Source organism: Buteo buteo, chromosome 7 (assembly GCF_964188355.1).
Source record: "Buteo buteo chromosome 7, bButBut1.hap1.1, whole genome shotgun sequence".
Classification (NCBI taxonomy): Eukaryota; Metazoa; Chordata; class Aves; order Accipitriformes; family Accipitridae; genus Buteo; species Buteo buteo.
Genome location: NC_134177.1, coordinates 9,674,756 through 9,695,629, shown reverse-complemented (window position 1 = coordinate 9,695,629; position 20,874 = coordinate 9,674,756). Strand labels below are relative to the sequence as shown.

At 36.9% G+C, this 20,874-nt stretch overlaps 1 protein-coding gene across 3 annotated transcripts in view; it reads right to left on the bottom strand.

The window, feature by feature from the left end:
• The window catches only part of FXR1 (FMR1 autosomal homolog 1), a 39,142-nt gene that overhangs the window by 2,843 nt on the left and 15,425 nt on the right, over window positions 1-20,874 (bottom strand). For 2 of the 3 annotated variants that reach the window (XM_075031452.1, XM_075031454.1), the window contains 12 exons: window positions 19,956-20,027; window positions 17,555-17,703; window positions 17,008-17,101; window positions 15,642-15,758; window positions 15,372-15,542; window positions 10,109-10,187; window positions 7,394-7,503; window positions 6,303-6,389; window positions 5,344-5,551; window positions 3,449-3,652; window positions 2,549-2,749; window positions 1,705-1,785 (listed from right to left, as the gene is read on the bottom strand). In XM_075031452.1, the coding sequence (XP_074887553.1) occupies window positions 1,705-1,785; window positions 2,549-2,749; window positions 3,449-3,652; window positions 5,344-5,551; window positions 6,303-6,389; window positions 7,394-7,503; window positions 10,109-10,187; window positions 15,372-15,542; window positions 15,642-15,758; window positions 17,008-17,101; window positions 17,555-17,703; window positions 19,956-20,027 (1,573 nt within the window). The remainder of the gene's footprint in view (window positions 1-1,704; window positions 1,786-2,548; window positions 2,750-3,448; window positions 3,653-5,343; window positions 5,552-6,302; window positions 6,390-7,393; window positions 7,504-10,108; window positions 10,188-15,371; window positions 15,543-15,641; window positions 15,759-17,007; window positions 17,102-17,554; window positions 17,704-19,955; window positions 20,028-20,874) is intronic. The other variant, XM_075031453.1, reaches the window with a different exon arrangement.

The window sequence follows — 20,874 nt, the reverse complement described above, 5'->3', positions numbered from 1 at the left end:
ATCTTTGATGAGCTAAAGCACATTAGAGTTGGCAAGCATTATCTATTGAACAGTGCAGTCAATTATATTTAGTGCATCATGCATTCAGGTGAACTATTTTTCTGGATTTGGGTATGACTGTGCATGAAACCTAAATCAGAAGATGAAGTACAGCACATGAATTTTCTGCTGAATTGGACTTCTTACCACTGGGTCCCTGCATAATTGTCAAGACCAAGTGAGTTTCTGCACAAGGAGAATTATTTCTTTAAAATGAGGTTATGCATCCAACTCCTCTAATGTAAAGATGAAACATGTTTTATGCACACAGGGTAAGACACTGATTCTTAATATTCCTGTATGTAGTAGGAACCCAAAATGTATAGCAATGTAAATCAAATTATACAACTAAATGACTGAAATGTTGTTAGCATTTGGGGGGGGAAATTCCTTCTGTCTTAATTTCACTCACTATACACCTACTAAGTGTTTATGAAAAGACTGAATTATTAGGGCACTTTTCACAAGGACAGTATAACTAACTACAAATGCTCTTACTGTTGCATTTAAAAATATTTATTATGCAAACTGAAAATGGTATCTTGAACAAAGACATCAACAGGAAAAACTGGAGAAATCTTGTTTGGGAAATTTTGTTTTGTTCTTAGAATACTTAGATTTAAAAGAGAAAGACTGTAGCTATTGTCGAGATGACTAAAATCTCTTTATGTTGCTGGCAGAAATTAGCTTCTTAGAAGTAAAAGCTGAAATCCATTTTTACTTTTTCCACCCCTTGATAAACTCACATCACTGTTACAAACTAGAATGTTGAGAAGTAATGGGTTACTTTGGGTTTGGTTTTTTTAGGAGGGTGGGCTGTTTATTTTTCCTCCCCCAAGTTTTAGTTAGTATAATGCAACAACTTTTTTCTTCTTAATCAAATGTTGTATGAGCACCACAGATAAAAGGAAGGCAAATATGGGTGAAATTTTGAACCTGTCAATCTAGAAGACCTTCTGTTACTACCTTACGCCATGTATGTACAAGCACTTTCTAAATAGGGCATTATATTGAAAATTAGCTAGTTCACCTTTAACATTTCAAGTGTTAGTACACACAAAAGAAATGCAACAAGCCACAACAACAAAAAAAATTGGAAACATGCAATTTCATTTAAATTCCTCCTCCTTCCCCCCCTCAATTTGTAGATGACTTACAAACGTTCACAAAAGCCGAGGACTGATAGCAGCAGTTTGATACAGGCACAGGACTGGCAGATCCCATGCGAGCTCCCTCACAGCGCTCTGCCAGGGCGCCCGCATCCTGCCATTCCAACTCTTTGCTTCTCAGCCAGCGCTGAAAAGGTTGTGTCACATTCCGTGCAAGGGCACAGATGCAAGTGAGTGCAGATCATGAACCTTCATGTTTGTCTTGATCCTGGACCACTGAACTCAACAGCAGTTTGGCTATTGACTTCAATGAGAACTGGATCAGAAGCGTAACTCGTATGTCCAAGCAAAAAGTTAGACATTATAAATTAGTTTCATTAGGCAGATTAAGAACTTTTATAAGTTCTCCTAGTAGAAGAAATGTCTTTCATCTTATCTAGTAGTCTTATTAGTTATTGAGTAACCTTTTTATATTATGCAGCTATATGTAAAACAGCAGACACAACATTCTCTCATGCTTTTGACCTGAGATTACCCACAGCTCCACTCGAATTACCTGGCTGTCTATCTTCTGCCTGACCCCTGAAGCGACGCCTGCGGCTACGATTGCGTCGCTGGGGTTTTTTGTCACTATCATCTGCAATTGCAAAGTTTACCATGAACTATTTCTGATGACAAAATAAAAAAATAAATTCTTCAGCAGTTTCAGCATGGGGCATTTAAAATGGCTTCTGTTAAAGAGACAGGCTAAATTAAGACAGGCTGAAAGAAAAACATAACTTTATACTGAAAGCATACACAATAATGCAAAAGCTAGATTTTACTTTTTGCTCTTGGCTCATTAAAACATTTAGGCATATGCTTAATGACCTCAGATTTCATTTATTAAAAATAACCAATATGTCAAATTTTAGCCACATAACCCATGAAAGAAGAGGTTTTCATTCTGCATTACTAAGCAACAGATTATATTCTTGTCCCAGTGAGTATCAAGAGAATTTACTGAGGGAAAGTACTGAAGCAGAAGCTGGGTAGAGACAATTAACAGCTACTTAAGTAGCTTTCCTGCACTGGGACTGAGGTTACCAAGGACAAAACAGACTGCTGATCCAACAGCACTTTCTATGAAAGCAGCAGTCCTAATGGGAAACAACAAGTTAGTCTTTGGTGTCTCCATCAGACAGTTTTTACAAAAGAGGCATATGAAAATACTAGTGGAGCTCAGTAAACAGGAGGTTTCATGGCAGAGCCATGGAGGAAGTCTTTCTTTAATCAGACAGCAACCTTTAACAGAACAACGATTCGTCACTAACAAAAATGAACAAGTGTTTCGCTACACTTACATGGACAACACATTTTTTTTAGCTTGTTCTGGGACTATCATCCAACTGTTTACATACCTAAACCATTCTCATTAACAGAAGCTGTATCAGACTCTGTCATTCCATCCATAAGAACAGCATCTTCATCAGTCCTTCGCCGGCGTGACCTCCTGCGACGGTTACTACTGTGGTGAGATTCACTAGCATCAGTATCCACAGTCTGGTCTGACTCTGTGTTATCAAGCAAGCTGTATGGGTTGCTGTCCGGATCTTTAAGCACTAAACAAACAAAAAGTTTCCATTTAAGATACTGCAGTTACATATAATTTGATTTCCATCTGTGTTTGAAAGTTCAAAATACAAAGCAACCTTACGAAAACATATAATACACAGAACTACAGCATTTATGATTTCATGTGAGTTCCCCTCTGACCCTAATCCAACAGTAAGTATTCTGAGGCACCACAACAGGCACTTACATTATTTCATCACAAAGATTTCCAAGGTGACATTTGGAGAACTTTTACTCAAAACTGCTAGATGTGTAAAATATACCCTTCACTTCATAGCAGCATGGTACTTGGGACACTATTAAGGTGTTACAAATTAGCACAGTCAACTTCTCATAAAACATAAGGTAACTTCCATGCTATGATTTCTTCTCTCATTCTGTATCTAAACATAAGCTTAACTCAGAAGGCAACCACAGGTAACATGCCAAAGATTTATAAACTTTGATAATACCATTATTATGTGTGTGTAGTAGAGGAAGGAAATGAAGATCATTGTGAGCAGAAGATAAACAAATAGAAATCTAACAACATAGAGCATGACAAGAAACTATCACACAACTCTACTGAAATCCCAATGTATTAAGATTATGATGTAAAAATGGAGTACTTTAAAAAGAGTTTAGAGGTTATACAGCAAGTTGCCAAGAACACAAACTAAATTCAAAATACATTTGAAACACAGTACCAGAGCTAATGGATGACTTGCCACCACGAGGTCCACCACGCCCACGACCTCCAGATACACTACGTCCTCGTCCTCCAGGACGTCGTCTATTGTCACGCTGATGTCTGCTTTCTCTGTCGTCCTCTCCTGCCAAGGACCAGTCACTAAGTTCATCTTTTCTCTCAGATTCTGTTTCAGAGGGATTAGAGAGCTCAGAGTTTGTACCTTGTGCAAGAGGGAAGAGAAAATTGGAAATGAATACGAGATTTCATATTATATTCTGGTTTCAGATTCTCACAAAAGCCTTCCACCTAGCGTGGCTAGTTTTTTTTTTTTATATATATATATATATATAGATAGATATATGACATATATATAAAAATTAAATACATTTATTAATATATACTTATAAAAGTATCTAAATGTATATACAATTTTATATTACACATACTCATATATAAAAATATATGCACATATAAAATACAGATAGAGCATGTTACCTACGTTTCTAAGATTCTCAGCCTAAGTTTGTAATAACATGTAAAATAAGGGCTCAAAGATTACCAAAACTGTAATTTATGTACATGGATAAATCAAGGATTAAACACCATTTCCTCTCTTTGTGTATACACTGCAGGCATTTGGTGCAGTTTCTAGGCAACTTCTCTGAAATTCCCAAGGACAACTTTGCCACCTTATAGCTGATGGCTGTTGCTAAGCAACCTCTTCTGGCGGTTGTAATGCTGCTTGAACAATTTAACTGTTTATATTAAATAGCATCCATGATTTCCCGCCATCTCTAAGCTAATCAAACCCACACAGCTTTTTATTACTTGAAAATTCAACACCTACTATTTATTTTAAGCGTCCAGGAACTCTCCCTGCTAACCATTCTGGAATAAAGATATTTAGACCCATATGGTTCCAACATGCAATTCTTACCATTTTGGGGAAAAAAATAATACTAACTTTTCCAAATGTATGTAAACAAACTGAACAACTTTCATTACTGTTTAATCAAACAATTCATTGGGAAACAGTAAAAAACAAAGTTACAAACATTAGCATTATCATCAGAATCAACCTGACCAACATGGCAAGATCCTAGAAGCTACAGTCAGTGACAGACTATAAAATCCAGAAGAGCCATCTGTCTGATTTTCTAACAGAAGTGAGCTACATGAGATGATCAAGAGTAATTTACTGTATTGAATAAATATGATTTCCCCCCCCCCGTTTACTGGAGCACCTATGTTTCTTTGTGGAATACATCTATATTCAAATGCAGACTGTCTCCATTTGGGGAGCTGCTGCTGAATGAAAAGGGAATGTGCACACCTCTACGGAACCAAATAGCAGTTCCTTGTTAATTTAAAAATGCATCAGGATACCTCACTATATCTCAAACAAATCCAGTTAGTTCGTGACCAAATTAAAAAAAAAAAACAAAAAACCCAAACAAACAGGATTTTGTCCTGTCTCCATTTTAAGTTATGTTGGTTTACTTTTCAACAGTACGTTTGTAAGATGGCCATGATCACAGACAAGCGCTTTTTCTCCTCCTCAATCAAAATAGATAATGCTAAATCCAGATTATTTTTTTTTTTTAATTTTTGTCTCCTGAAGAGTATCTGTAGCTTTTTCTCCTTCCCAGGTTTGTATGATGTAACTACTACTACTGTTGAAGGATAAGGTCTTACCAGAGTTCAGTTTGCTCATTTTTTCAATTTAAAACTTAACTTCACCAAGAATGTAAATCTAATCAGGTGTTTTAAGCCATGTAAAAAATAAAATGGCAATTCTATATTTTCAGCCCTACCTGCACTCAACTGTGCTGAACACAACGAAATCTAGAGACACTTGTGGATTCAAAAGTATCTTAAGGACTCGCTCAATAGATGCTCAAGAAAACTCACCGTAACCAGATGTGTAATTGGGGCCTCTGCGACCTCGCCCTCTTCCACTGTAGGATCTGGAACCTTGCACTGAGGAAAGGGTGCTCTCATCAGTTGTATAACCCTTTTCTTTTTCAGGAACTCTAGCGGAAGAAGGTCTGAAACCCATACCGATCTGACGCAATTGTTCATCAATCTGGAGCCTTTCCAGTCTTAGTTGTTCTACCTCCTATGTAAAAGGAAACAAAAAAATTTGCTAATAAAGCAATGTTCTTTCCCCTCACAAAATGCCATCATCCATCCAGTCATCTTATAAACTAGCATTCCTGTAGGAGCGTTAACGCCACCTTGACTGCAAATAATGAATTCAAGTATGAGTTCTGCGATCTCTGAGTTTTGGAAGAAATATACAATCTTTCTCTTAAATCACCATGCAGAAAGACTGTTTTAAAGACTATTATTACCTTACTTAACTACACTTCACCACTCATTGTCTAGTCAAATTTACAAAAAAGCAAATTGAGAAAGTAACATGATTCAAATTCGTTACCTCTGTTAAGTCAACACCACAACTCCATACAAAGCCAACTAACCTAAATGGATAAATGTTCTAATACTACATAGTATTAGAGTGTTACTATTACAAATTCCATCCTACCCCAATAGAGCATTAACCTCAGAACAACAGAACACTAACATAGACAAAAAAATGGCACGTTACTTCCCAAATGCCATTTAAAACCGTGTTCCTTACAGTCCAATCCTTTCAACACCAACAGCACTAAGTAACCATGATAATGTATTTAAAAGCCTACATATAATACCTGCAGGCAAGGGGTGGGTTCAAGGCACCAAACCTTAAATCCCAATATACAGAGGAACAGTTTATCAACAGCAAATACCACTGAAGTTGTTGCTCAAAAATTCTGTCACTTAACTGAAGTTTCCTCTACAGATTCTTTCTTCTGAAATACACTCACCTTTAGATATGCAATGTGGTATTCTAGAAGAACTTGGACATTTCCAATGCTTTCTTTAGTACCAACAAATACAAACGGTACCATCCCCTATAGAAACAAAGCGTCAAATCTTACTTTCAGAAAGATCATCATCAAAACAACACTTTCTGTTTAAATTATAAAACAAATTACAGAAGTGAGCTCAACAAGCAAAGACAGTAACTGAATCTCAGGCTGCAAAGAAATAGCTCAAACTGGGATGAGGGTAGGGGTTTATCTGTTAAGGACTTAAGACTGCCCAGCTTTCCCAAAAACCTATTCGGGCAGTTGAGTTACCTTCACATACAGCGTTTATATTCCCCTCCCATACAACAAAATTGCTGTGTGTTTTTATCACAGTAGGTGTGCAGAAGCATCCATAGTTTACCAGGACATGTCCAGTGGTTAATTAAACCAACTTTACAATATGAAGCACCTTTAGAAGATGTTATTTTATATTCTTATATATTTAAAATATGTAAACTCTATTAACACTATCAATCCCAAATTAGTTATGCAGCTAAAGTACATCTAAGGAGAAAGATAAAAAAAGTCTTGCTTCAGCAGTAAAAAACCAAAACCAAACAAAACAAAACACAAAAAGCCACCCAAAAAAAAACCCCAAGCCCCAACAAAACCTTTCTTGAATTGTTTCATATAAAATTTACTGCAAGATGCCAGTCTGAAAAAAACGTAAAAATTGCTCTCTGTATCCACAGAAAAGTTACAAACCTGGCTTCATTAAATAATCCACAAGCATCTAGCCTAGAAAACTACCCAATCACAGACACCATGTTTTTGTAACATGGACATCACCACTGTTAGAGGTTGGCCATGAAAAAAAGGGTGCATAGGCCACGCAGGCTGTGTATTTACAAACTGCATAATGATGTAGAGATGAAAGAGTGATCCCATTCTGATGCCATAAGGTAGCACTTTAACTCATTTGAGTCATGCCCCAGAAATTCTCACTTTCTACATATTTTTTCCTACGCATTCTTCATTAAAAGATTTAACATGACTGGTTTTGATAATAAAACCCTAATCATAGGAAGAAAGAATAAAGTACTTACATCTTCACGGGGCAGTTTATTTTCATTATCTCCTTCAATTCTCACCCTGACGACTCCAGACTTGTCTACAATCTCCTGAATCACTTTTCCATTTTTTCCAATAACTTTTCCTTCAGAGGGCAAGAATGGTTAATTTTGCACCCGTGTGCAAAATACTTTAACGGGTTTCTTGGTATTTTAAGTTATGTATAACATAATTGTAACAACCACCTGACTTTCCTCTACCGTTCACTTTGTTTCAAGGTTTTCTTCTACTTCAGAGAGGTACAAAAAAACCCCAAAGAAAACCCCACACTGTGCCAGAAGAAAGAGATGAAAACTTCCAAAATTAAACTACATATATATATATATGCATAGAATGACAAGTATTGATGAAGAGTACCACTACACACAAGTTGCAAATTGAACGACACTAAGAGTAAAATGGCACAAAAGTTTTGCAAATGCCTATTTTAAATTTATAAATCGAAATTATTTGGACCTCCTGACTCCACACGTACCCTCATTCAGTCTTTCCTAACATTTTGACAGGCATATACAATATACATTTGTTGGGAGGCTCTTAAAGTAAAACACTACATAATTGTTTTCTGAAATGTAATTTTGCTTTTACAATAAACATGACTACTACCCACACTTGCCATATTATCTTTAAAATACTTCTTTTGAGATCGTGCATGGGATCTAAGCCAAAAGGTTATTCAGAAATTGTATGTTTAAATATCAAAAAAAGTGACTCCTTTGCTCCCTCTTACTAGAAGATTTTAGCTCTTCCTTAAACTAAAGTTACGTGGAAACATTTCTTCATCCCAGCTACAGCTATCTGGCACTTGAAAACATTTATGTTTAAATTATGAGTAAAGGAACATAGAACTTCTGAAAAAAAGGGTATAAAGCCAAAAGTGGGTGACAGAATACTCCATAAGGAACATTCTTTACAGCAGATATCAACATGATACAAAGTAAAGTGCAAAAGGCATTAAAAATTGTTTCCTTTCCTCAACAGTTCATATAGCTGAGCAGGGTTTTTTTGTATCTTTTTGTCTTAAAAAAACACTACAGCTCATCATTCTGTATGCCTACAATGTCATTTTGCACAGTGATCCTGTTACTACTACTGAAGTAAACCACACTCATTATAATGTTAGACATTTTTCCATGGATAATGGTTAGCCAGTAATTGGGAAAAAGTCCTCAGACCCAAGGAGCTTCAATAGGTGAAACTGGCAATTCACCAGATGGCAGTCCTCTCTCTTGGCACAGAAAGAAATGCATTGGGCATAGTGCAGTATCTTCAATTTGAGTCATTAATGATCACTATGCTTCTTTTAACTTGGGTATCTTCATAAAGTGTAGCTAAATATATGTCTGCTTACATGTATGACCACAGGTGATTTGGGCAAGATGTCTGCCTTCATCACAAATTGGTACTATAATTGTTTTAAAAGCACCATTTTCAGTTAAATGCATTACTATGACTAGTGCCATGATTCTTCTGTGAGTATATTCACATTACAGAATGCTATCCAAAATCCCCAAAAACCTCAATTTATAAACCATTAGATTTAGCAAAGTTCCTTAGTTCAACTGGGTTTGCTGAATGAGATTACAGAAAAAAATGTGTTCGTGTACAAACTAACAATTACTTTGCTGAATGTTAAAACAAGCTTTAACATTAGGTAGATGAGAGAATCATCAAGTTGCATCAGATACATAATTTGCAGAGGTTCTATTAAAAAAAAAACACAACAAAATGCTATACCTTCACTTGTTCAATTTATAAAACCTTGAAAGTCTAATTTTTAGGAGTCTGCACGTGAATTATTTAAATTATGTAGTGTACAACATGCAAGCTCTAAGCCAAAAACCATAGGAGGTTAAAGGATAGTTTTTAATTTCTCCTTTGGATAATCCAAACTCCTGTTGAATCAGGTACAACACGTGCACTCCTAATACTCCTTTCATGCCTGCATTGCCTGTGGGCTGGTAAACTAGAGTAGGAAGCTGCCAGACTCAGAGAGCACAACAAGCAGGCTAAGAGGAACAGAATGAGGGAAACAGAAAAAAGTACCCTGTGGAGACTGGACTAGGGAGAAATGTGTTTTTCTCTTGAGGGGGGAATAAGACTAACCTCACCTTTATGATACAGAAGCTACCATAATATGCATTTACAAGTTTTGGGAAGCTACACCTTCATTAAGCTGAAACATGGAAGAAATGCTCATTTCTAGACTGAGGATGAGACTGACAATCACTGCTGATTTTATACAGCCACTCAACACCATCCAACCACGACCTCCAACAAATGTGAACCCAGGAGGGAGCAATAGCCTGAGAATTGTCTTGCATCATTCTTGCAACTCAACTGTAGTACTTCCATGTTAAATTCTGGAATTTAGTTTCACCACTTCTAAGTAGTCAATTTAGCACATCTTTTTTTTTACTAGAATCTGAACTTCAAATATTACCACTAAATTAGATAGTACAAGTCTGTAATCAAACCATTTTAAGTGTTAAAATCCTGACAAAGTATTATTCAACAATTATATATTTAATTTCTTAACAACTCCCTGACACATATAGTTTTAAAAGATTAATCTCTTCCTACTTAAATGGAGAAATCAAATATCGTACTGGCATCTAAATCTTCTTTGCCGAGTCATGCTGATTAGGCTCCCTTTCCCCAAATTTTCAAGTTTTAGCAGTATTACATACCAACAAGATTTCTGGGAACTTGAATAAAATCCTCCACAAATTCCAAGTAACTTCTAGCCTTTTTTACTGCATCAGCAGTCTGGAAGTGAATTTAAAAAAAAAAAAAAAAAGAAAAAAAAAAAAAGGAGTTTATTTGTGAATGTAAGACATTAAAAATAAAATCTTGTAGCAACAGCTGCAAGTCTTCCAAACTTACTTTCAGAAAGAGAGGAATAGAAACAAAGCTAATCTAGTTTTGAACTAAATGTTAAAGAAATGAGTAAAATGCCCAGACGTGAAATTCAGTATCAAAGCAAAGCATCAGTAATGAATAAAACAACTTTTTCCATGGTATTTTAAGACATTTTAAAATATTATCTGCAACTTATCATGAGTAAACCCCAGATAAAAAAAAAATCTTACTGATATATCTTGAAGCAGTTTCTGGTAGACATTAATTGGGAAAAACCACCTAACTACATTCTTTTGCTCCAAAATAAAGACATAATTTTGATATCTAGAGTCTATTTATTAGAGTCAATATAACAATTATCACAAAGATTCTGTAGCGAAAAGAAGCAAATTTCTAAGAGGTCCTGCCAGCATTCACAGAAACTTCAGATTACAAGAATACTATGTTAAAAGAAACTTTGGATCACATACCTCATTTCACCTGACTTTGCAGTGAATGAATAGTTATACGGCTATGATTAGATGGGAAAGCCATAAAACTATAGTTTCAGCTCTGCATTTTCCTCTAAACTGCTTTAGAAGCATCCAGTTTTTCTCCACAGAAACTGTGCTACCATCAGTACTGCCAGCAATATAAATTTATTTTGCAATTTTCAACATAGTTTTTAATGTGTAATATGCTATTACATTACCCAGAAGACCACATGTAGAAAAATGGCAAAGGAGAAAATGAATTTTAAGATTCATTTGCCTCTTGACAGTATCTAAAGATTATGTCACCTGATAAAGATAAGACATTTCCAAGGCTGAAGGACAATCTCTCCACAGAACTTTATAGGCTCACTGTAAGCAGTGACTGGCTTTACAGCCTTTTCCATAAGAAAGGTGTACTGATTTTTCACAACAGCCTAAATGAAACAGCCGCTAGAAGTTGTCCTCTATGACATTTCTGTTCTCTTACTCAGTATTCAAGAGAACAGAAAGAAAACAACAGAATCAGTCACAGAACCTTTCTTGTAACAGATAGATCCATTTTGCATGCAAGTCTTAATACCAAGTACTGTTTACAAATAGACATTAATCCTTAGTGAATAAATGCTGCCAAAGTGACAAAAGTAGCTACTCCTCTAGGTGTGCGCACACTCACAAAGCTTGCCCACTACACAAGGCACTTTTATCTTCAGGAAAGGGAGTCACTGCAGAAAGGCTGGGAGGCTATGTTCAGAGCACAGCAGTCTACAGGAGAATTTGGCAGCGGTCAGGCAAACTGGTGGTTCAAAGGAGCAACAACACTGCAGGAAAGTATAGGAGTGCACAGACACAACACACCAAGCCTGTTTAGAACTTGCTAGAGGTAGGAAGTTTTCTCTACAAAAGTTCTTCTACTTCTGTTTCTCTCCTGTCTTATGCTTGACAGGAAACTAAGCCTCAATAACAAGCACCTTCATACAAACTCTTTCCTGTAACTACAGGCAAATTATATTAGTGCAACCTGAACTCTACAGTGATCACTAAAATGGTGTACTGCACTTAAAGAATCTGTCCTAATCATATCACCTCTACGTTGCAAGTAATATTACAATCAAGGCACTCTCCTTCCAGAATGCTGGTTTGTGTCCACAGTTCATGTACAGTGTTTTCCAATATAGGACTGTGTCATTGGTTAGCAGGGAAAACTCGTATAAATGCTCTCTTACAGCTTTATTATTAAATGACAGAAATTGATTGACAGCTAATTGAGGCTATACAGATGCTGAAACAAGAAACAAGGCTTCAAATTATCAACAGCAGAAGTGTAGAATTAAGGAACGAATATCAGCATCTAGTCAGTAATGATAGCTTTTGAGCACAGCTTCCGTTTTACACTAATGCCTCAGCCCTTTCATCTGTCATTTTTTTAGGCAACACATGAAATAAGAGTACCACCAGCTCCTCCATCTTTCAATCAAATTAGGGAAGTCCTAGAAGAACAAAAAATGTATAAACCTCTATTTATGGCAGAGGTCAAAATGACAGCAAGAGAAACATGGGTGAATTGGATTTCACAATACAGAAACAAGCAATAAAGCATGGAAAACAGATGAACAAGAAGTCGTAGGGAGCAGTGGCTACGCTGCATACTCAAAGCAACTGCTAAAATGATACAAACTTCAACACACATTAGCAATTTTTTACCTTCAATTAACTCTACAATAGGACACAATTAACTAAAAAGTTCACAACGTCCTGCCTTAGAAGTATATTTATCAATTTTTTCCCAAATAAAGATGAAGGAACAGAGACTGCCTCCACAGAAGCAGAGTCAGGATGAGAAAATAAACCACTACCAGTAACTGCAGTTCTCCAGTGCGCCCATACACATAGCTACTCTTTGCCACAAGTGCTCAGAATTTTACGCAAGTACAACCTGTATGACTCATTCACACTCCAACATGACATAGCATATAAAGGTGATCTGGACAATGTATTCTCAGTTCCTCAGCATCAGTAATTCAGAAAAGGAAAAGAAAAATAATTTCCCTCTCTCTAAAAATCAGTGTGCACATGGATTAAAGACCTCAAAGAATTCCAGTTACTAGTAACTACCTTTCTAACTTTGAATTACAGTCTATACATCCATTCATGCTCTGGTTACTTCACAGAGTAGCTCATACAATCAAGACACATCCACGTTACTTGAAGAGTCTAATAGAAAGATTAAATGCAGGGTATTTTTCTAAACTCAGCATTAGAGCTACCATTTTTGCAGCAAGAAAGTTCTACGTGAGTGTGAAACAAGAACTGTATGGTTGCAGATTTGAGGGAAAATGTTTTGTAACACAGCCACTAATGTAGATCTAGTGGCTACGTGCTGGTAGAGCGCACTCCTAATTCCAAATGGTGGCTCTGTCTCAGGAGTCTCACACCCGTTTCTGAAACAAGATTTCAAAAGTCTCTCCAAAGTCCTGGTAGCTCTTTCAGACCTTCCCAAATGGAAAAAACAAAACTACCTCTGGGAATCATTTGAAAAGCCTTATCCCCATGCAGATAAAGACAAAGCTCTCCGAAGTCATGACAGGGAACAATGCTTTTTCCATTGTGCTACAAGTTGTCTTTCAAGAAAATAAAATGCATATTAGTATCTTCATTCAAACGGAACTGAGCTAATGAAAGCTCCAAAGGGAAAATGAGTTTTCTTGATTTCTCCAAAGGGAAAACAAAAAGTAACAGTCTTCTGAAAAAGCCTGGATAGATAGGATCTTGCTATCCTTCTATCCAAAGGAATGGTTATCATACAGTTAAGTATCTTTAAAAAAAAAAAAGTGTAAGAGGGAAAAAGCTCAAGTGTTAAGAACTGCACAAGAATTGAATGCAATTCAATTTTGCCAGTAATGAAGGTCTAAGAGAAGCTCTTCTGTTTCTGAAAAGGCTTTCCCTCCTGGGGAAGCACAAGAAATAGCGATAGCCACTCAGTGTCCAAGCTCTGAAGTTCACAGTACTGTGGTCTCCATAACAGGTATCACAAGCAGCAGTTCAGGCAGAAGGGCAAGGGTCTTGGAATCAGTGGTCTTGACCAGACAGGGGAAAAAAGCAGGAACAGCATCCCATACAGTTTAGCTTCCTTCTAATCATATAGCTTTCCAATATTCTTTATCTCCCTGTTCCTTCCCTCAAAGATTCTATCCCTGAGCAACACTGAACTTTTATTTGTATGCAAAATGCTAGCTATGGGAGACCCTCAGACCCTGACTACAGTGTCAAGGACACTGGATCACTACCCCACACATCTCACAGCCTAAAATTGTCTGCCCGTGCGTTCAGCCATTAGGGCCTGGCTGCTTGCCAATTTCAGCTGAAAAGAGGCAAAAAGAGTAGACAAGTATACACAGATGCTGAAGCCCTCGTCACATAGAATATTTAGGCTGCCTGGCTTTTTTAGAAGCAGCTATCACTTCTAGGAAGGACAAGGCTGGATGTGCCTAAAGGCATTTTTATTTAGGTGGCATCTGATATTTATAATCATTGCTGTGCACTACTGTAAGAGGCTGGTGACAGTCGTAACCTTTCCACAAGTTTCAGTATCACATCATTCATGTTAAAGAGACTGAAACTGGAATACACTAGACATTCTACTGCATTTAAAACTTGTCTGATTCTTCTTTGTGAACTGTGAGATGTGATTTACTGGTAGTACTAGGTCAAAGAAGGACCTGTTGCCACCCTGATAGTCTGGAAGTGTTTAAGGTTTCCAAACAAAGGACACAGAACTTCAGAGATACTGAAGAGTACAGAAGTTTGTCCTCGTCTCATGACATGGAAGGAGAGTAATTCAAGACCACAGATTCCTGAAAGAGTAGACAACCAAGGACTTCTAAAAGTGTTAACACCAGAGACTTAGGTGTTAGTGGTACCTGTAGAGTTCGTAACATGGGATAAAAACCCTCAAGAAATGTTCTGACAGGGCCCTGGTGACAGTGGCACCTTTGTCACTACTCTACTGCCTTCTGAACTGACTGCTTTGGTCCAAAGACAAGCTACATTTCAAGGCACTTGTGATATTTACACCACATCAGGTAAAAAGTCACACAAATGGCATTAACTCTAAGCAAACCAGTATTATTTTGCCAAAGCCAGCATTAAATTGCCAAAATAAAAGGGTTAGAAGCAGCAGATATGGGCTTTAACGCATTTGACTAGGTCAGAGGAACAGAGACCACACAACAAAACACACATGAACTGGAAAGGGGGGAGGGGGAGAACCAACAAGAACCACATATACAGTCCGAAGGGAAAAAAAAAGTATCTGTGATCAAGTAAAATAGCAGCAAATTATACTTCTCAAGATGTACTGAGATGTACAGTGCAGTTATAGATCTGTGCATCAGGACATGGACTAATTAGGACAGAACACATCTTATGGAGGTCACCACTGCAATGAAATCTCCTATTTCAAATAGCTGTAGTACAAGCTGCCATAGCATGAACATGCACATAGACACTCAGACAACTAGTCAGCTGTTTCTAGTTCTGAATTCTGGGTACAGCTCTTGCCACTCTAAAAGCAGATATAGAGTGAAATGCTCATCAGATTCATGCAAAGTTTCCCCCTTACCTCTCCATAGATTCTGAAGGTACCAGTATCCTCCTCAAGTTCAATAGCAGTAACTCCTGGAACCTTTCTGGCTTGTTGTATGTTACTGCCATGTGTTCCTATAGCAAGTCCCATTAAATCTTCTCTGACTACAAATTCCTCATGAAATGCTGCAGCAAGCTGTTTTGTGCACTGAAGGGAAAACAAAGTAAGACTCATCCACATGCACTCAATGTAATGTACAGTTATGTGCTCGGTTTCAAGCAACAAGAATTACAAGCTATGGCTTACTTCTAAGTGTTTTGTAGCTTCTTCATTTCTTGACATTAGCATGAGTTTGGTACGAATGCTGCGCAAATGCATGTCACTCAGTATATTCACTCTCTTCACTGTTGCTTCACTGGCAGACTACAAGAGAGAAGGAACATAAAGTTACATTTTTAAGGAAATCCACATTTAAAGGATAAATCAGGAACCTATTTAAACTACATCACAAACATGATCTAAGTTTCCGGAACTTAGATGGGACATTATGCTTCCTCAAAACAAAGCATGAGAAATTTGGCACCACCTCTGCAAACCAACAATTTTCTCTTCTCACTCACAGCATATTTTACACTAAAGATTTTGCTGCTGGATACACACAGTAACTCTTTCCTCTTGATGCTCCACCAGCCAAACAAATTAAATATTCTACCATATACATACTTGCCACTCGCTGTCTGAACAGCAGAGCTAAGGAAATAAGCAAGGAAAACACAATTCTGGAGAGAGGTTGAAGTGGATAATATTAAGTAAACAGAACTGTGAAGAGAAACTAATGGTGGGAAAAGTCTATGTAATAAGAGAAAACCATCACAGAAGAATCTAAGGGAACAATTCCTGAATGGCTATGCTGAACTGGTGCAGTTATTCATGCAGAAACCCAGTTGAAGGTCCAAGTGTGCAGTGTAATACAGTACAGGGGGTAATCACAGAATCATAGAAGGGTTTCAGTTAGAAAGGACCTTAAAGATCATGTAGTTCCAAGCCCCCTGCCATAGGCAGGGACACCTTCCACTAGACCAGGTTGCTCCAAGCCCCATCCAGCCTGGCCTTGAACACTTCCAAAGATAGGGGCATCCACAATTTCTCTGGGCAACCTGCTCCAGTGTGTTGGCACCCTCACAGTGAAGAATTTTTTCCTAATATCTAATCTAAATCTACCCTCTTTCAGTTTCAAGCCAGTACCCCTTGGTCCTATCACTACATGCCCTTGTAAAAAGTCCCTCTCCAGCCTTCCTGTAAGCCTCCTTTAGGTACTGGAAGGCTGCTATAAGAAATCTACTGCTCCAGAGCAGAGTAAGCTAGAGTTAGCTTTGAGCCATCTGCACAAATCAGTGAAACAGCAGTCAGTTGTGGATGACAAAAACCATAAAACCAAGGAGACTGAAAGCTGCTCCTAAATTTAGGCTGTATGCAGTGCAGTGCTTGTAGCTCCTCCAAAAGGCCTACCCTCAAAGATTAAATTTAAGCACATTTACTTATATTAAATCTCTCACAACTGACGTAGCTTGACAAGTTAAACCATTTTCCATACAAATACAGCTGGCTACATACTTCCCATAAATAATATATTGAAAATTCATGCAATATTTAGATAGAAATAATTGCTTACCAGTATTATTAGTTGAGCAGTTTCAGCATGATAAAAAATTCTACATGCTCCCACAGCTTTCTTGAAATCTTTATGTGCATTTTCATTAGCACACCTAAGGAGACAAAATGATTGTTATTTCAACAAGCAGAACACGTAGTATCATGATCAGAACCAAAAATATTTCAGAGTAGTTTACGGCAAAGACTGCTCAGAAACTGAAAAGCTCCTGTTCTCCTTAACATGGTTCCAGAACTTATTTCTCTGTGGACTGTATGCTATCACGGTTACTTGGCAAGTCTTAGCACCAGAGGCCCACTGTGAGTGCATCACCTGTACAAGCCTAAAGCAAGACTTGAAGCTCCCATCTCAGAACTTGCTTTTTGTCCCCACCCCAAAAGCTCAGCAGGGATCCCGGTCAGTAGTCTCTAAACCAGCCACTGCAGCCATAGCCACCCTTAAGGTTCTTCATGGACCTGTGACCCGGCCTTTAAAATATAAGCCAAGTGGGGTTTTTTTCCTACTCAAATACAGTAAATGCCTTATTAAAGTGCGCAGAGCTACTCACGCATCTCTCAGATCTTCAGGAACATCCACTGTGCACTTGAAAAAGGTGTTCTTTTTGACAGTTTTATTTTGATTCACAGGTCGAAGTCGCTCATAAGTGACAATTTCGTTGTAAGTGGCATCACAAGCAGCATATTCAATGACATAAAACTATAGAAGAATTTTATTTTTTTTTAAATGGTAACTTCAGTATGGAACAACAAAGACAAAGTAACATTACCAGCATCACCAAAAAAGTATGAAATATGACTATATAGACTAAAACATAAATCAGTTGATATAATGCTACAATTCTACACAAATGAGCCTGGACTTATTTCAGTACCCATCTGATACCTCAGTGACGTCAGGGCACTGTATCAGCATAATTTCAGTCCACCCCAAAAGCATCTTTGATTAATTTTTCTCATGCCCATCCCTCTTCAAATACGTGCTTTAGTCCAGTTCAAGTTTCAAAATGTCTACTGGAGCTCTAGTTCTAAAAAATACCTAGTAGAGAAGCAAACGTAACTCATTCTTCACAGAAATATCTGCTCCGCAACAATTAAAAAAAAAAAAAAAGGATTCAATGGGCAAGCTACCTGTGAATCATGCAAGATCAAAAGGAAAAAAATTCAATCTTTTTGATACACACTATCCCAAATTTAGTAAGGCAAGAGAACTAAGAAGATTTAACAGCTACCAATAATCTACTCCTACACTTCCACCCAACACATGCAAGTATAAAGAAGCTTGTGTGCGCAGTATCCCCAAAGCCTGGCCTTCTGTTAGGGATGCAGCCTTCGCTTATCCTCCCTTCCACCTGTACACAATTTAGTAGTGCAGAGGAAGCTCCCTCAAAACTGGTATCTGTTTTTGTCAACACACAATTTACTCAAGTTATCAGGAAAACGTAAATCACTAAGGTTGTGACATACTTTCCCATGTGCTATTTTCAAATTTCAAGTTTTAAGTTTAGCTTAGGTATCATCCTAATCATATAAAGCTGCTTTGAAAAATATCACAAAATATGTTAAGTAATAATAATGAAAAATAAATACTAAACAGACAACTAAATTTAAGAGAACTACCACCCTATATTTTAAAAACTTAACTCCTATAGTTAAAGATAATTCTGGTTATCAGAACAATCACAAAGTTAACTATCATTAGATACCTGGGTTGTTCGTGAATTTCACATTTACTTTGAGGAAAAAAAAAAAATTCAATATGGAACCATGTTACAGACTGTACAAAGAAGACAAAATTGAACTGTGAGGGTTTTTTTGTGGGGACAATTCCATCAAATAACTAATTTGACAATGCTATATAAAGATACCAACCATCTGAGGATGAAAAATAATTTTTCCCCATATAAAAAATACTAGAAAATTAAGAATTGGATAAAACTGCATTTAAATTCAGAATTAAAAATTTTTCTTCTACTATTTTTTTTAAATAAGCAGCATAGCAAGGTAACTGATAGTGAAATTCCGAATTTTTGTGATGTACAAGAGAAGCAGATTAGCCCCAAATGACAAACTCTTATCATTTAAATCAATTTGTCTCCTTTTCTATTGTTTTCTTAACTAGCTGTTCATCCACAAGGATCAAGACACAGACTCTTCCTTTGACAACTGCTTACCACCACCTTTCCCTTACAGAGCTCAACAGCAGTTACTACTTGTTGGCAGTTTTTAAACAATATCAGACAGTGGATGAATTTTTTTTTCCTCAACCCTGTTCCTTTGGTTTTAGGAATCTAATACAGTCTAGTCTAAACACAGGTCCCTTCCTACTACGAAGTTAAATTCTCATGCTGTCATTTCACAAAATAAAGCTTTAACGAGACTGTATCAGACACTGTCATAGCTCTATACTCTTAGGAGTCTGAATCTACAAGTTACTTTGCAGGTGCAACTCTAAGAGTCAACTGTAAAATACAAACTTGACATATGTAAAAGCAAACCAACTACAGCAGCATCTTTCCACTACGCTCAACAGAAATACATACACAAAAAAAAACCCTCACAGCAACACACACTGATAGCTATAGCATGCTTCATTTATGGAGTTTAAACACTGTCTTTAACCACAGGTGAAGTGTACTGCTTTACTTAACTTTTAGCACCAAGTTCAATTCACAAAGTAGGTTTGTTAGAAATACTGTTCCTATGCATGCATACAGTCCTCCAAGCAATTAAACTACTAATAATGGAAGTGACTTCCTCAGCTATAAAAACACAGCCCTCAGTTGTGTAATGCAGCATAGGTCATTCCAAAGTGATTTCAACTTATAATTCTGTTTTGTCATGTTTTTGTATTGGTAGTACTTTATTCATACTTTTTCCATCACAAAGACCTTTCGTATTTACCGTATTTAACATAACAGCATGAAATCAGTAGGTTTTAAAATAATTTACCTCTCCTTTCATCATTCGAACTTTTGCCAGCCACCAGCCACAAGGTTCTTGGTCATTTGCTCTAGAATAAACCTGAAAATGAAAGTAGTAAGAAACACTGTAAGCACATACAGACACAATTCACTTGCTTGCATGTATGATGAAGAAAGAACATCCCAACTTTTCTAATCTTCATTAAAATGGAACAGTGTGCTACACAAAAGTAATTTTTGTATAATTTATCCAGACATGCTTCTTGCACAAATTTTCAATATTTTACAGTACAAGGATTGTGAACAGATTTAAAACCTTGGCTCAATGCTTATTCAGGGGCAATTTGTCACTAAACGCAAACACTGTCTTCACACTGAAAGTTCACACATAGAAGTAACCCCACAATTAAGATTTTTGTTTTGTCTTTGGCTTACTTGATATACCTAGGACTACTGAAATGAACCAAGTCATCATATGACTACATATTCCATACTTAACAAACACTACCAAGTTAACACAAGATCAGATATAGAACAGATGACTTCTGAAACTTTTGTTTTCCTCATCTTCTGTAAGTTTCATTTAGTCCTTACACACTTCTGACAGACCAAAGTCATTTGCATGCAGACTGAACAAGAAATTTTGCAATAGCAAGGAGGTAGAAAATAATCGTTTACATTTAACCTCTAATAAAGCCAAAAAATAGCATGTATTTCAAAGAAAATAACAGAAAAACCCAGCACTTAGAGTATGTTGTTTCTCAGATTACTAGCCCCAAACTATAACAGTATCATAAAGAACCTCATTACTTTAAGACCAAGTAAAGTGAAGCGCAGAAGTTAAACTGAGTACTAAATTACTAAAGATACTACAATAAGCTGGGAACAGAACATGGACCTTTTCATTTCCTAGTTTAATACATCATTTCTAATTAACACTGTTTCTC